The sequence below is a fragment of the Eptesicus fuscus genome, chromosome 18, assembly GCF_027574615.1.
Source record: "Eptesicus fuscus isolate TK198812 chromosome 18, DD_ASM_mEF_20220401, whole genome shotgun sequence".
NCBI classification, from domain to species: domain Eukaryota; kingdom Metazoa; phylum Chordata; class Mammalia; order Chiroptera; family Vespertilionidae; genus Eptesicus; species Eptesicus fuscus.
In genome coordinates, this window is record NC_072490.1 from 16580937 (window position 1) to 16595397 (window position 14461).

Below are 14461 nucleotides of genomic sequence, written 5' to 3' on the forward strand. Positions count from 1 at the left end.
TTTGTTATTTTTAAATGAATTAAAAATAACTATTTAAAAATTGCTTTTAATTCCCAATATGGTGATTATCTATTTCCCAACATAGCTATATGTGTACAATATCTTTAATTTTCAGGGGCTTTTTTTTAATTCTGTTTTTTCACTTTTCTTAGCATTCTAATGTTGCTTTATGGATAAAATATTTTCCTGAAATTTCTGGAGTATATTGATTAGATTTTCTCCAGGTTTCTTAGGAAGGACATACTAGGTTGTTAGTAGAGTCTCCTCTGTAGCTCTTAGGTCTTTTTCCTCACAGCTCTCTCTCCCTTGGATGAGAGTGATGATTGTGGTTTTGAGGAAATGAATGGGGTCTGTTGGTAGTGTCCTGTATCATGCCTAGGCATGGAGTAGGTAGGCGTGATTTGGGATCCTCCTAACGGCCAAAGAAATAAGAATTTTCTTTTGGGGGTGGGGTTCAATTATTATATTCAGTAAATGCTACTGAGTGATAGTCACTGTAGGGGTAGTGACAGTAAATAACAATGACTAATGCTGTTTGAGTGATAGTTATATATACCACATGCTTTTTAAATCATTTTATGTATTTGAAGCCCTTTAATTTTCATGGCATTCTGATACAGGAAAGCACAGAGTAGTTAAGGCTCAATAAGAGGCTAACTGGGTTTTTAAATCCAGTAGTCGGATTGTAATGTTCAATCTCTAACCACTGAACATGCTCCCTCCCCTTTTAGGAAGGAACATGGAGAAGATAAACAATTTTCAAGGAGGTTATTGTTCACTAGCATTTCTCTTATTTATAGAAAAGTTAGATCTCATTACTGAAAGGTCATGTAATTCTGTCTCAGTAGGTATTCGGCAACCATGCTTTTGTGTACTTATTGCTGAGAAATCGTTTTAGTAGCATGGGTTCTGATGATGGTCCTTTCACTTACAGTTTATTCCAATGCCTGTACTCTATGGTGTTTTCCTTTACATGGGAGTTTCCTCATTAAAAGGAATCCAGGTAAGTCTTAAATATTTAATGATTTTGTAGAAAAACTTAAAATGCTTCATTTGCGAAGATTATTTTTATGATGGTATTGATTTATTCTCGACTCTAATATTTTGAGGACAGGTTAACTGGTGACTTCAAATCTACATTTTCTTGTGATTATTGGCTTACTGCACATCCCCCCCAACCCCCCCCCCCTCGAGAATGAGGTTATGAACTGATATGGTCCTAACTATCTTTAATTGAAATCTTTGAAAGGCCTCTATGATGGAAGACTAGTATAGTATGAGGGGAAATCAAAAGGATGGGATGGGAAAAAGGCTGTTTCTGATATGCCAAACAATAATTTCTAAGCTTACAAAGAAAAGGTAGATATTGGTTTTCCATTAAAAATGGTAATACCTGCCATGGGTATGGGTATAATACAGTTTATAAAGCTAGTACAGAAATTATTTTCTGTGATCCTTGAAACATCATTGGGAAGCAGGGAAGGAAGAAGTACTAATTTTGTAAATCAGGAAACAAATTGAGGGACTCGCTGAGGGTTCTTAACTAAGCAGTGGAGCCAACCAAGGCTGGAACCCAGTGATTTCGCTATTGTTTTGTCTTATTTATAGTATTTCCTGGAAAACAACCTGGTGAAATTTACTAAGATTTGTATCAATCCAACCTTAGTGTAAAATATTTAGCACATAAAGCAAGGTTAGTACCACGTGACCACCTCCTGTAATGAAAAGCATATTGTCTAAAGTTGCTGCAAGACTTATCGAAGGCAGCATCTTGATTTTTTTCAACACTGTCCAGTATCTGCTCTCCACTGGTCAAGAAATGATCTCATTAACTCATTTTTTTTTTTAACAATAATTATGTGAGGTAGGTAGGGCTGATCTTATTTCAAGTTTATAAATGAGGAAATGAAAGCTCAAAAAGACGAAGGAATTTGCTTACAGTTTCCTTTTCAGTGGGTGAAAAATTGGTAATTGTTACCTGAGGTTATTTTCATAGAATCGGTAATGTTAGAACCTTGTAAGATTGTTACTGTTTTGTTGTACATATTAGGAACAAGTTGAAAGATTAAGTGACTCCTGCATTTGATTATAGCATACAAATTTATCTAAATATTTCAGTCCCCCAAATTAAAGCACTTTGGCTTGAGTTTTTGGATTAAATTAATTGCATTGCCCTGATTCCTCCCTCCCTCCCTCCCTCTCTCCCCCTGGGTTCAGATGTTGTCTCCTGAAACATTCTCCTGTACTATCAGAACAAGGAAGTTATAGTTTCAATCACAAAACCCTGAAGTTGAATGTAATTTTTTTCCCTAGGTAGCAGAAATGATATTTTTGTTGAAAACGTTTTCTTGTTTTGTTTTCCATTCCACACGTAGTTTTTCGACCGAATAAAATTATTTGGCATGCCTGCTAAGCATCAGCCCGACCTGATATACCTCCGCTATGTGCCTCTCTGGAAGGTCCACATTTTCACGGTCATTCAGCTTACCTGTCTGGTTCTTTTGTGGGTAATCAAAGCTTCGGCTGCTGCAGTAGTTTTTCCCATGATGGTACGTTTTCTTTTTCAGACTTTGTTACTAATTAATAACATCTTTGTGTTTTATAGTAATTATTAATATTTATAATTGACTTTGAGAAACAGAATAAACCCATTTTAAGTACCTTTGGTGTTTTGAAATAGGAATGAGCCCTTTTTAGCTATTAAACTAATCATTTTCAAGACCGAATTTGCTTATTTTCTATACTTTTGTCATGTTTGTTTTTTAGTCTTTGAGCTGTAGATATCATTTTGTATTTTTTTAAAAACTTTTAAACAATGTTAGGATATTTATGGAATAAATATGATAGCCAGGTGTAAAAAGCAAAGTAACCAGTACAACTTGATGAATTTAGGACTTACTAAATTGTAGTAAAAATTTTTGAAGAATACTTGTTATAATTCAGTCATCGAGAGTAACTTTTCATAGACAGGGAAACCCAGTAGTAAAAGAGATATATTCGACCACATGATAATTAAATGTTTTATATGTTCATGGTAAAATCAGATGGTGAACTTGGAGAAAACATTTTTAACATATAAGGCATAACGTGTTTCTGTCCAACTACACAGAACTCTTATGAATTCATGACCAAGTCGTAAAAACCAATTGTAAAACAGGCAAAGGATAGGAAATAGTAAAAGCAGAAAAGGGAATCCAAATTGCCAGTGGACATTTGAAAACATCTTTAACCTTAGTAACAGTTAAAGAAAAGCCGACTAAGTAAAAGCATATCTTTTTTACAAATATAATTGGAAAGTTATATTTTACAAATATAATCAGAACCTAATGCTAAAAAATGGGTTCTCTCATGCATTGCTCAAAGATTTTTTTGTTATTATCTTCATGCAATTATATAATGTATGCAGTACAAAGTCATCATAAAAGTTAATAATCTTTTTTAAACTATGAAAATGCCATGCTTAAACTGCTTTATAATTTATACCAGGCATCCTCAAACTACGGCCCGTGGGCCACATGTGGGTGTTTTTGCCGTTTTGTTTTTTTACTTCAAAATAAGATATGTGTTCATAGTTTTTTTTAAACTATAGTCCGGCCCTCCAATGGTCTGAGGGACAGTGAACTGGCCCCCTGTTTAAAAAGTTTGAGGACCCCTGATTTATAGAGTGTAAGGGATTTATATAAGAAAAGGTTAAAAATGCCTTTACATCTTTGAGCAGAAAGACAGAGGGGACTCAGTTCCTTTGAAGTAAAAAGGTGCATGAAATCATATTAAAATAAAATTTATAAAGTACTTTTTCTTATGTTTAATAAATTAAATATAATAAAGTAATGTATAATAAATTAATATAATTTATATATTTTTAAATGTTACTTAATTTAATATTCTCTCCCCCACTTTTTAAGGTTCTTGCATTAGTCTTTGTACGTAAGCTCATGGATCTGTGTTTTACAAAGAGAGAACTAAGTTGGCTTGATGATCTCATGCCAGAAAGTAAGAAAAAGAAGGAAGATGACAAAAAGAAAAAAGAGAAAGAGGTAAAAACACAAGAATTTTTAATTTACCAAGTAGCAGCCACTATTACAGTCACTTTATGGCAATGAACTCCTTTAAGACTTCCTCAGAACCTTATCATTATAAAGTGTAAGTACTTTATTACCCCCAATTTACAAGTAAGGAAACTTGGAGAGAGGTTAGTTAGTAGGTAACTTGTCCCAAATATGATTTTTACCCATTTTACCAACTTGCCCCATCCATAGTCCTGACACAAAAAATACTATATATATATATATTTATATATATTGATTGATTTCAGAGAGGAAGGGAGAGGGAGAGATAGAAACATCAATGATGAGAGAGAATCACCGATTGGCTGCCTCCTGCATGCCCCCCACTGGGGATCGAGCCCGCAACTTGGGCATATGCCCTGGCCGGGAATCGAACCGGTGACCTCTTGGTTCCCGGGTTGACGCTCAACCGCTGAGCTAGCTATACCTGGCTGGGCACAAAAAGTACTTTTTAAAAAATTACATATTATGTATGTATTTAATAACATTCAGAAGAATTTAGCAGTATGCAAACATAGGTAGTACAGAATAATTCTACATCATAGTCTACAATCTAATTTAACTTTAAATACAGAAGTATATTTTAGGGTACACATAAATTTTTAAAAAAATATATTTTTATTGATTTCAGAGAGGACGGGAAGAAAAAGAGATTGAAACATCAGTGATGAGAGAGAATCATTGATTGGCTGCCTTTTGCATGCCCCATACCGGGGATGGAGCCTGCAACCTGGTTCATAGGTCAATGCTCAACCACTGAGCCACACTGGCTGGGTGGTACACTTTAATTTTTACAGCGATTTAACAATCTGGCATACACAATGACAAAAAAGACTTTTAAGTAAACATATTTTGACAAAAAATAAAACTTTAGTCTTCATATGTTGACTTGTAACATGGAAGTTGAGTTGAAATCTTCCGGGAGAAGTAATCTCTGTGTGTGTGTGTGTGTGTGTGCTCTAAAGGAGGCCGAACGCATGCTTCAAGCTGACGACGACACTGTGCACCTTCCATTTGAAGGGGGAAGTCTCTTGCAGATTCCGGTGAAGGCCCTAAAATATAGGTGAGATACAACTGTACCTTGTAAAATGTGTTTTATATACACATGTCAATTGTACGAATAAGCTATGTAATGCTTCTTTAAAATAATGGTACCTGTTTTTAAAAAGGCAACAAAGCCTGCGTCTGGCATATCAGCTAATGGAGGGCTTCATGCAATTCTCCTGCTCCTTCCCCTCCCAGGGTATAGACAGGACGAAGAAGAAGCTGGACTTGAACCAAGCTTTGGATTTCTGGGCCAAGCAGACAAGATTTCCTTGTCTCAGCACTTTTTCAGTTTCAGAGAAGTTGAAGGTCAACACACAAGTCTCTGAATATTCTCATTGTCTCAGTATTACAGCTGGGGTCAGTGTGTGCTGGACAGTAAACCTTTGCAATGCATTTTCTGATAACCTTCCAATATACAACTCTGTTTAGAGGCCCGGGAACTCCTAGTGTCCAAAGGTGTGATTTGACCACTGGCAGCGAAGGCTCATATTATGGAAAAATAATGAAGTTTCATATTTCGTTTGTCATGTGCACTTTGGGTGATTTATATTTTAAATTTAAGAAGAACTAAAGGTAGAGGTTGGGAAATGTAAACTTTTTTCGTAAAGATTAAAATGTAAACTTTTTAAAAAAGATTAAAAACCTATATTATTTATGCACACTTCTGATTCCTATTTCTAAATATTTACTCCATTTCTGATTAGCTAGTTAGAGCTCTGCTTTGCTAGATTCTATAAATGTTTGTTAAGTGAATTAGTATAATAACTTTGTTGGTTGTACTTCTAAAAAGAGTTTAGGGAACTGCCATGGTTATTAGTGACACTCATCAACTTGGGGAGATTATTTATTACTTAATTTCTGTTGGTCCTGCATTAGTACTTTCTCAGTGTGATTACATGGGCCTTGACGAATGGAATTTGAGTTTGTATTTAAACTGTGTGATATTGAACAAAAAGAATGGGTGTATATTCACTTTTATTGTTTAAGTGATGACATGAACCATGATTAATGCTGCTTTCCTTCAAATTTGAACATCAGGAATACTAGGAATTGGCTGACATGTTTATCTGCCAGAATTTAAAATTTTAATTAGTTTTGGATTACTTGCCATGAAAATCAACGAGATAATTTATGACACCATTTGGAAACTGTTTAGCCCTATACAATGCGAAAGTAATGTATTTAATGTGAGCAGGCTTTTCCCCATCTAGTTTTGGAGGAAAACAAAATGTGTACTTTCTTCAAAAAGGTCTTAATGTCTACTGATGGGAAAGTCCTGACTTAAAGGAGGACATTTGGAAACTAAAACGTGCTTCAAGAATTCTTCTCTTCAGTTATTTGATGTTGGCAACCAAGCAAAGAAACGTTTTCTCAGAGCAGGCAGAGCTCCGCGTTGTATGGCCGTGCCATTGTGAATTGGGGCATTCAAATTGTGTGCACTTTTAAAAAGTTGACCTGATGAAGCAGCCATTTCTAGAGACTCTAAAATGATCATGTCCCACTTTTCTAGTCTTAAATTTAAAAGGATATTCGGATTTAAAGAATGAACAAAGCTAGCACCTTCTAAATGATTGCTGTTTGGTCATTTATAACCTAGCTGCCATCACATTGTTAATTTAACATCTAACTTGACATTTGTGTTTGTCGCTTTTTTGCATGAAATGTTTTTCTTTTGCTGAAGAAAAAGAGCTTGCAAATATGTTCTGTTAACTTCATATGTTTCCAGTACTACCATACTACTGGTGACTGACAACCTTGAGCCCATAATGAATTATGGATAGCATCATTATTGGACTTAGGGTTTTGAAGTAATTTTTTACAGTATTTCATATAGACATTTGTTTTTTATAATGAGACAGTATTTTGATCTTTTATTTTCATTTGATTAATTTGATATAACACTTTGATACTAAAAATGTGAATGCCAGCAAAAATCAGTACTTATAAGCCTGTTCTTGTATTACCTGTTGAAATATTTTCAGAGCTCTGTTTTCAGTTTTAAAGTGTCACCTTTCCCAGCATTCCTTTTTAATAGTTTTAAGAGCTTTAAAAAAGCATAATCTTAAATTTTTCCTACCTACTTTGGATAGTAATTTGAAGAGATTGAAGTTTATGCCAATTATAAGTTTTCTAATTGACTCGAGGCAGTATTATTTTTATATTTATGAACACAATAATATATTCTTGTATGTTATTTCAATAGTATACTTATAGCCAAAATGATCATCTTTGGGCATCATTGCCAATTTAATTAGCCTTACTTCTAGTTTTGACTATAAAGAAACATGCATTTCCTCGTGAGACCTTTATAATGGAACTCTTAATATTCTGATATCTTGCTATCAAGATTGTGTGCATTGTTTGTGTGCATGGCAAAGAGTTTTCTTAATTTTAAGTTGATGAAAGTAAATATTATATAGGTAATAATAATAATGACATTAATGCTTTTGCAAGTACTGAATACTAATAAAAAAGTGTATTTGTTCTTCAGTGTTGATCCCTCAGTTGTTAACATATCAGATGAAATGGCCAAAACTGCACAGTGGAAGGCACTTTCCATGAATACTGAGAATGCCAAAGTAACCAGATCTAACACGAGGTAGCTGTAACTATTTATGCATTTTCTGTCTATAGCCAGTTTTCAATTTGCTTATGGATAGCTGCTCAGTAAAACCATTGTGTTTAACTTAATTTACATAATTTATATTTTCCTTATCTAAAACCAACTTTTTTCCTTCTTTTCCTCCCTTTTTCCTTTCATCTATTAACCCATTATTTTTCTGGATACTGGAATAAAGTGAAAATACTGGTTATTTTATTTTTAAAAATTTGTTGTTTTCTATTTCAAAAAATTTGAGCTATTTTATAATAAAGATGAATATATACCTCTGATAGTATAAAATACATATATATAAAAGATCAGAAACCCTATAAAAATATAATTACTAGGGATAAATAAATTCTATGATTGAACACTTTCAGTCATGCTCTCTAATGTTCCAAGAAGAAAACATAAAAGATTTTTTTAAAATTTTGTTTAGCCTGGGATTTCTTTGAAGATCTTGGGAAGTAATGTAATCCATGGATATAAAGGCCATTCAGTTTTATAATGTCCCATATATCACATAACCATTTTATAACCCCTTTCTTACATTTCTTATTATGTAACCCTTTTTTCTTTGTTTCAAGCCCTGAACCTCAGGGATTCCAGTTTGATAATCTTTAGTACTTTCATCCCTTAGGTGTCTGGAGAAATGAGGTATAATCTTGCTGGATACTCATTTATTTATTTATTTTATTTTGTTATTATTATTATTTTCCTTAACCCTCAGAAGATATTTTTTCCCATTGTTTTTTTCAGAGAAAGTGGAAGTAGGGGAGGGAGAGAGAAAGGGGAGGGGGGCAGGGGAGAGAGAGAGAGAGAGAGAGAGAGAGAGTGAGAGAGAGAGAGAGATGTGTGAGAGAGATATTGACTGGTTGCCTCCTGCATGCACCCCCAGAGGGGATGGGGTGAACCTGCAACACAGGTACGTGCCCTTCCCTGAAATGAAATCAAACCCTTCACCCTTCAGTGTGCAAGCCAATGCTCTAACCACTGAACACACTGGCTAGGGCCTCATTCATTTTATTTTTTTATTTTATTTTTTTTTTCAATTTTTTTATTAAGGTAGGGCCTCATTCATTTTAAACAAATATTTATTTTGTGTACACTTTGTACCATACTCTAGATTGGGTGTCAGTATACTCTGTTCGGGCATCAGGTTAAAATTTTTCCAGGCAAGCAGTCACCTAGCTATTTCTGTTTAGTTATTATCTTTCTGGTCACTATCTTTTGATGATACTTGATTAGGATTTGTTTGTTTGTTTGTTTTATTCTTTCCCTACCTCCTTTTAGAACGTTACTCCTACTTAATCTCTCCATTTTTTTTAATGTTATCATTTCTTGAGTTCTAATTTCTAAACTGGTGATTTCCTTATTCACTTCTGTCTTTTATCTTAAAAGTTTTTAAGTTGAACTCTGTCATTTTGGATTATTTCATGTAGCCAGAATTTCACTGAATACTCTTAATTTTTCACCCCTCGTCAGCACTCCTGGCCCAGATTTTTAATATAGTTATGATATGTGTGTGTATATAAATATGTTACAGTAATATTATAGTATTTTTATATTTCTGCCTTTCATTTACTTTACTCCTTAATTCAAAATCAAATAAGAAGAAAGAGAATGTTTGGGTTATATTGTTTTAACAGAAAAATATTTTGGGGGGGTACCTTCAGTTTTGTCTGGAGAAGGCAGCAAAACATAAATGTGTTTTTATACTTTGAAAGTAATTCAGATCTCAGATATATTCCTGTAGTACAATTAAATCAGTTACTTAAATCCATATACATGGAATTATTGTATTTTATGTTAACTTTTGAATATAAGAACATGTGTTTTGATCTTATATTTGTGAACCAAATTTGGGAGAGAAGATTTATAAATTTGTTACATTTTTTTTAAGGAAATCTATTTGATGCTTACAAATGTTAATAAAGATTAATTTTTAATGGATTTGTCAGTGCAATAAAAGTCCAGTGCTATCACTGTTCATATATAAAGTAAAAGCAATAAATCAAACATAGTAATATACTGAGCAATTTAAAGAGCTGCTCTTTAGCTGTGAGAAAAGCATGAATCTCAGTGGGAAAATTATCTATTAGAAGAACTAAGATTTTTAATATTTGTCTTTCCAATTAAGTTTACAGATAGGAAAAGAAAGCAGTAAAATAATAGTAGCAAGACATTTATATTATTAATAGCCATCTGAAAGGCTTATTATGAATGCTTATTGTTAGCCATATTTAGATGTAATATCTATTTATTTAAAAATCATTTATTCTCATTCTTTGTTTTAAATAGCCCTGAAAAACCTATGAGTGTGAAAATAAATATTGAAGATGAACCAACAAAGAAATACATGGATGCGGAAACTTCCCTATAGAATTGAACCAAGAGGAATTATATATATATAGATATACAGATACATATATATATATAATGTGTGTATTTCATGTCACTATAACAATATTGTATGTCATGCTATTTATGCGTGACCACTTGGTTTTTAAAAGTGGTGTCTGAAGTTTGTTAGGAGTGCCATGGAGACTGTGTATATAAAGAAATAGTCTTTTAGAAGTGAGGTATATGGTTCTTACAATTCAAATATTTATTCTGATGAAAAAAATTGTTCTGTTTTGCAATAGAAAGATATGGGGAAATGCATTCAATGTACATTTATTTAAATTTGTTTATCAGTGACAATTCATACCAATCTTTAGTGATATGTACTTTGTCCATATATTTCTAATTTTAACTTGAGTTACACACATTATTTCACTTGTGTAAGTGCTTTATGGGAAGAATAGGGGATCGTTATGCCAATGTTGTGGAACAGAATATTAACATGTCATGGCTTCTCTTTGTGTGTGTTTCATTTATGTAGATGCCCATCATGTTTCACAAGCGATGAAATTTTTTCGCTATAGAGGTAGAACAATGGAAAGTTTCTAGATAAGAACTATAATTTTGACCTTTTTAAAAAAAATTTATTTTAAATCTTTAAGACCTCCACATCTAGGTTTCATTCAGATAAGTAAAATTGCAAATGATTTTATAATTTAACCCCCATCCCAGTCATTCATTTATGAATTTTAGAATGCTAGTTACAGTAGTTAAATTTTGTTACCATTGTAGAAATTTTTTTCTGATTTCTAATACTTTATTAGAGCCCAGAATGCTCACTCTATTCTCTGCCTTTGCTGTCTTTTACTTAAGTGTGGTTTAGTTTGTATCAGGTTCAAGGTTTTGATTATTTTTCTATTATAAGTAGTACGATGAAATAATCAGGAGTCAGAATTCTCTTTAATGGGTTTGTGATCAGTATTACTTTATTCTAGTAGGATTTACCTTTCATTTTCTGTTTACATTGTTCTTTCTATTGTATAGATAATATTTAATAGATTGTTATATGTGATTTCATTTTTAAATATTTTATTTATTTTAATTGATATGATGCTTATGTATTATAAACAAACATTTGAAAAGGTAACAAATATAGAGTAAATTGTTAATGTAAATAGTTGGTGCTCATTGCATTTACAGTTTATTATCTGAAAGCAGTTGACAGATTTTACAACTTTATATAAAGCACTGCCATATTTGTATTTTAAAAGGAATTTGGAAATTTTATGTATAGCTCAGATTGATGGCATTCTTTCTGTTTTGTGTTAGTATTTGTTACTTAGTTTTTGATCTTCTGAGCTGTCTTTTAACTTCTAGCAAATCTTTTTAGTCATCTTTTTTCTACTCTTAGCTCCACATGAAATAAATAAATGTTCTTGTTAAGCCTGTAGGACTGGATGAATGGGGATGTGAAACTAATTTGGCAAGAGGATAGTTTAATGACAGCTAAATGAATATAGAGAAGCCCAGAAATATTTAAAATAGTGACATGAATAGTAGGATGAAAATATTAATGAAATTACAATGCTCCCTTTAATCATTTGTAATTAAAGTACAAAAGTATGAAGAATGATCTTATAGAGGATCATGAGAAATGCCCAAAACTGGTATTTTAGCAATTTGGAATGCTTTTAAATCTATTCTAAAATACTTAATAACTAATGTAATTTACCCATCTGAGATTGTATTATCAGATTCTAGTTAAAATAACAGATTTAACTTATGCCTCAGATGGGAGGTTGCAAATGTAGCCACTCTTAAATATAGGTGGCATCATTAGGTACTGCCTAAAAAAGAGTTCTACTCTATTGACAGCTGATAATAGAGTATTTATTACCCACGGTGCTTGTTATTGTTCTTGCGCTTCCATTGAAGTGATTCCTTTTTGTTCAAAGCAGCATAATCATTTCCAAAGACCCCCAGTATTTGCTGCTGTATTTTGTAGACTCCCCTGATGTACATGAATAGGAGGGTTTCCTCACATAATTTCCTTAAGTCTGGACATCATAGGGTTAACAAATGTGTGTTATTTTTTAGGATGTGATTTTAAAATTTAAACTGAAAACTACCTGGGATCATAGTGTTTCTGTGATTTTATTGAATTATGTATAGTGATTGTCCAGTGCCAGAAAAACCATCACTTGCAAAATACTTTGCACTCAAAATGTTTTTAGTATGTTTCAAATTTGATAATGGTTTCTGCTTTCTTTTGACTACTTGACTTACAAAATGATTTGATATGACTACTCCATTGAAGAGCAAAGGTAACTCAAGTTTAAGTAATTAACTGCTTGTTTTATATGGTTATATTATTCCACTATTTTTGAAAAATAACAATCATGGATAGCATTCATTGCCAGAGAGTGAAAAATATAATTTACTACATATATTGATTCTTAAATGTTGCCTTAAATAGGTGGAAATGAGCAGTAGTAATTGCTATTTACTGATTTACCTCAAGGTGCAAAATAATTCAACCTGTACATATTCCATTTACGAAATAAGTTCACAGACACAGCTCTGCACTTTCTTAGATGCCTTGGTTTCCAGGATGGAGCTTAGTGCTACTGAATACCCTGGCTCCAGAGCCACCTCAGGATATTCTTCTCTCCACCCTATTTTATTTATTTATAGACACTGCTTACAAAGACTATAATGAATCCTGATGCTGACCATCTTGAAATTTACTTTTTTTGAATGCTACTTCATTCTAAAATAGCAGCTTTTGAAAAAACAGTGAACTAACTTCCTTATGATAAAAGGATGATTCTGTATATTCTCTAATAATATTAGGTATGCCGAGTGACGCACACAATCTTTCTAATGGGTATTTGTGTGCGTGTGCGTGCGTGTGCGTGTGCGTGTGCGTGTGTAAGTGATTTATCAAATCTTAAATCTCTCAAGTTGTTTAACAAAGCTGTGGCATATCAATGTTCACATTTGCCAAGTCTTCTGTAAAACATGTAGGACACATTCTTTTCATGTCCTAATGTGTGTATTTATAAAGCAGATTTCTTTACCACTCAAGATTAGTTTTTTTCATCCAAAAACATTTCTTCTTTTTTCTTCACATACTTAAAATTTATTGTATGTATATAATAGCTTTCTTTTTCCTTTTACAAAGACAGGTTCAAAATTCTGTACAAAGAGAAAATGGTTTCTGAAACTGAGGTATGACACCAGAGCTTGCTGTCGGGATTATATCATGTACATCAGTTCTGTGAATATGCTCAAGAATTTTGCATGTGAATCCTGTTTTAAAGTGCTCAGATTTCAGATACGTCAGCCATTGATACAACATTTTAATTAAAACAATGTTTAATTTAATGTTTTAAATTTATTTATATAGATCACATTGTTGTTATCATATGCAGTACAAATATGTGAAATGTCTTTTGGTTTAGTCCGACAATTATTTATTTTTTAGAAAGTAAACTTAAAGACTTGAAGGACATTCAAAATTTAAAATAGTGTTCAGAATTAAAAATTTGGCAATTTAATGTAAAGTTGATTCTTTTTTAACTTTTCAAAAAATAATATAAGTATCAATAGGAAAACATATATTTGGAAATGGAATCATCTAAAGATCATTTAAAAATTTAATTTATCAGCACATATTGACTTCTATAGTTGACTTAGAATAATTGTTAAACCCCAGTTTTTTAAATCAGATTTTTGTGCATTGATTGATTTTTGCGTTTTGGCTTTTCTTTTGTTGCTTTAATATTGAAAGTTTTGTTTTGTTTTGATTTTTTCTGTAGAGGGGGTTATCTTCCAATGTTTACTATATTTAAATAAGTAGAAATTGAATTTTATTGTTCATTTATGTAATATTTGATAGCTTGGTATAATTTCACAGTACAGTTCTAATTTTTATGACTTTTATAATTACAATGATATTTTTTTTGTAATAAAATCCAAAGTAAATTAAACATTTAAAACGTAGAACTGATATTTTTCATTTATATGAAGTACAAGTCTCTACCAAGTCTAATGTGAATGACCCTGCCTTTTAAATTTGTTTTATAATTGTTAGAAGAAAACTATTTTTTTGGAGATGTTATTGAAGTTGAAAGAGCAATAAAAGTCTACTGAATTAGTTGTTGGATAGTCTTTATTTTGTACTTTGATTTTTAGAAGAGTTGGATATCATGCTCATGAGGAGGGATAGGGGATAAAGAAATGGAAGTGATTTCTATTTCTTACCTCCTGATACTCACATGCTTCAGTAAGAGAGAAAAGAGAAAACTGATAAAAGAAGATGAAACAAAGTAGTGTTCATAATTACTTTTTTGATAGTTGAGAAATTAAAGCCCTGTAAGATAGGCTGATCTATTATTTT

The 14461-nt window shown here is 32.3% G+C and overlaps 1 protein-coding gene across 1 annotated transcript in view; it reads left to right on the forward strand.

Moving 5' to 3' along the window:
* The window catches only part of SLC4A7 (solute carrier family 4 member 7), an 89497-nt gene extending 75276 nt beyond the window's left edge, over nucleotides 1–14221 (forward strand). The window contains exons 21-26 of the mRNA XM_054708095.1: nucleotides 935–1003; nucleotides 2376–2549; nucleotides 3906–4037; nucleotides 5033–5130; nucleotides 7606–7713; nucleotides 10018–14221. Coding sequence (XP_054564070.1) covers nucleotides 935–1003; nucleotides 2376–2549; nucleotides 3906–4037; nucleotides 5033–5130; nucleotides 7606–7713; nucleotides 10018–10099 — 663 coding nt within the window. The 3' untranslated portion in view covers nucleotides 10100–14221. The remainder of the gene's footprint in view (nucleotides 1–934; nucleotides 1004–2375; nucleotides 2550–3905; nucleotides 4038–5032; nucleotides 5131–7605; nucleotides 7714–10017) is intronic.
* The last annotated feature ends 240 nt before the right edge of the window (nucleotides 14222–14461 follow it).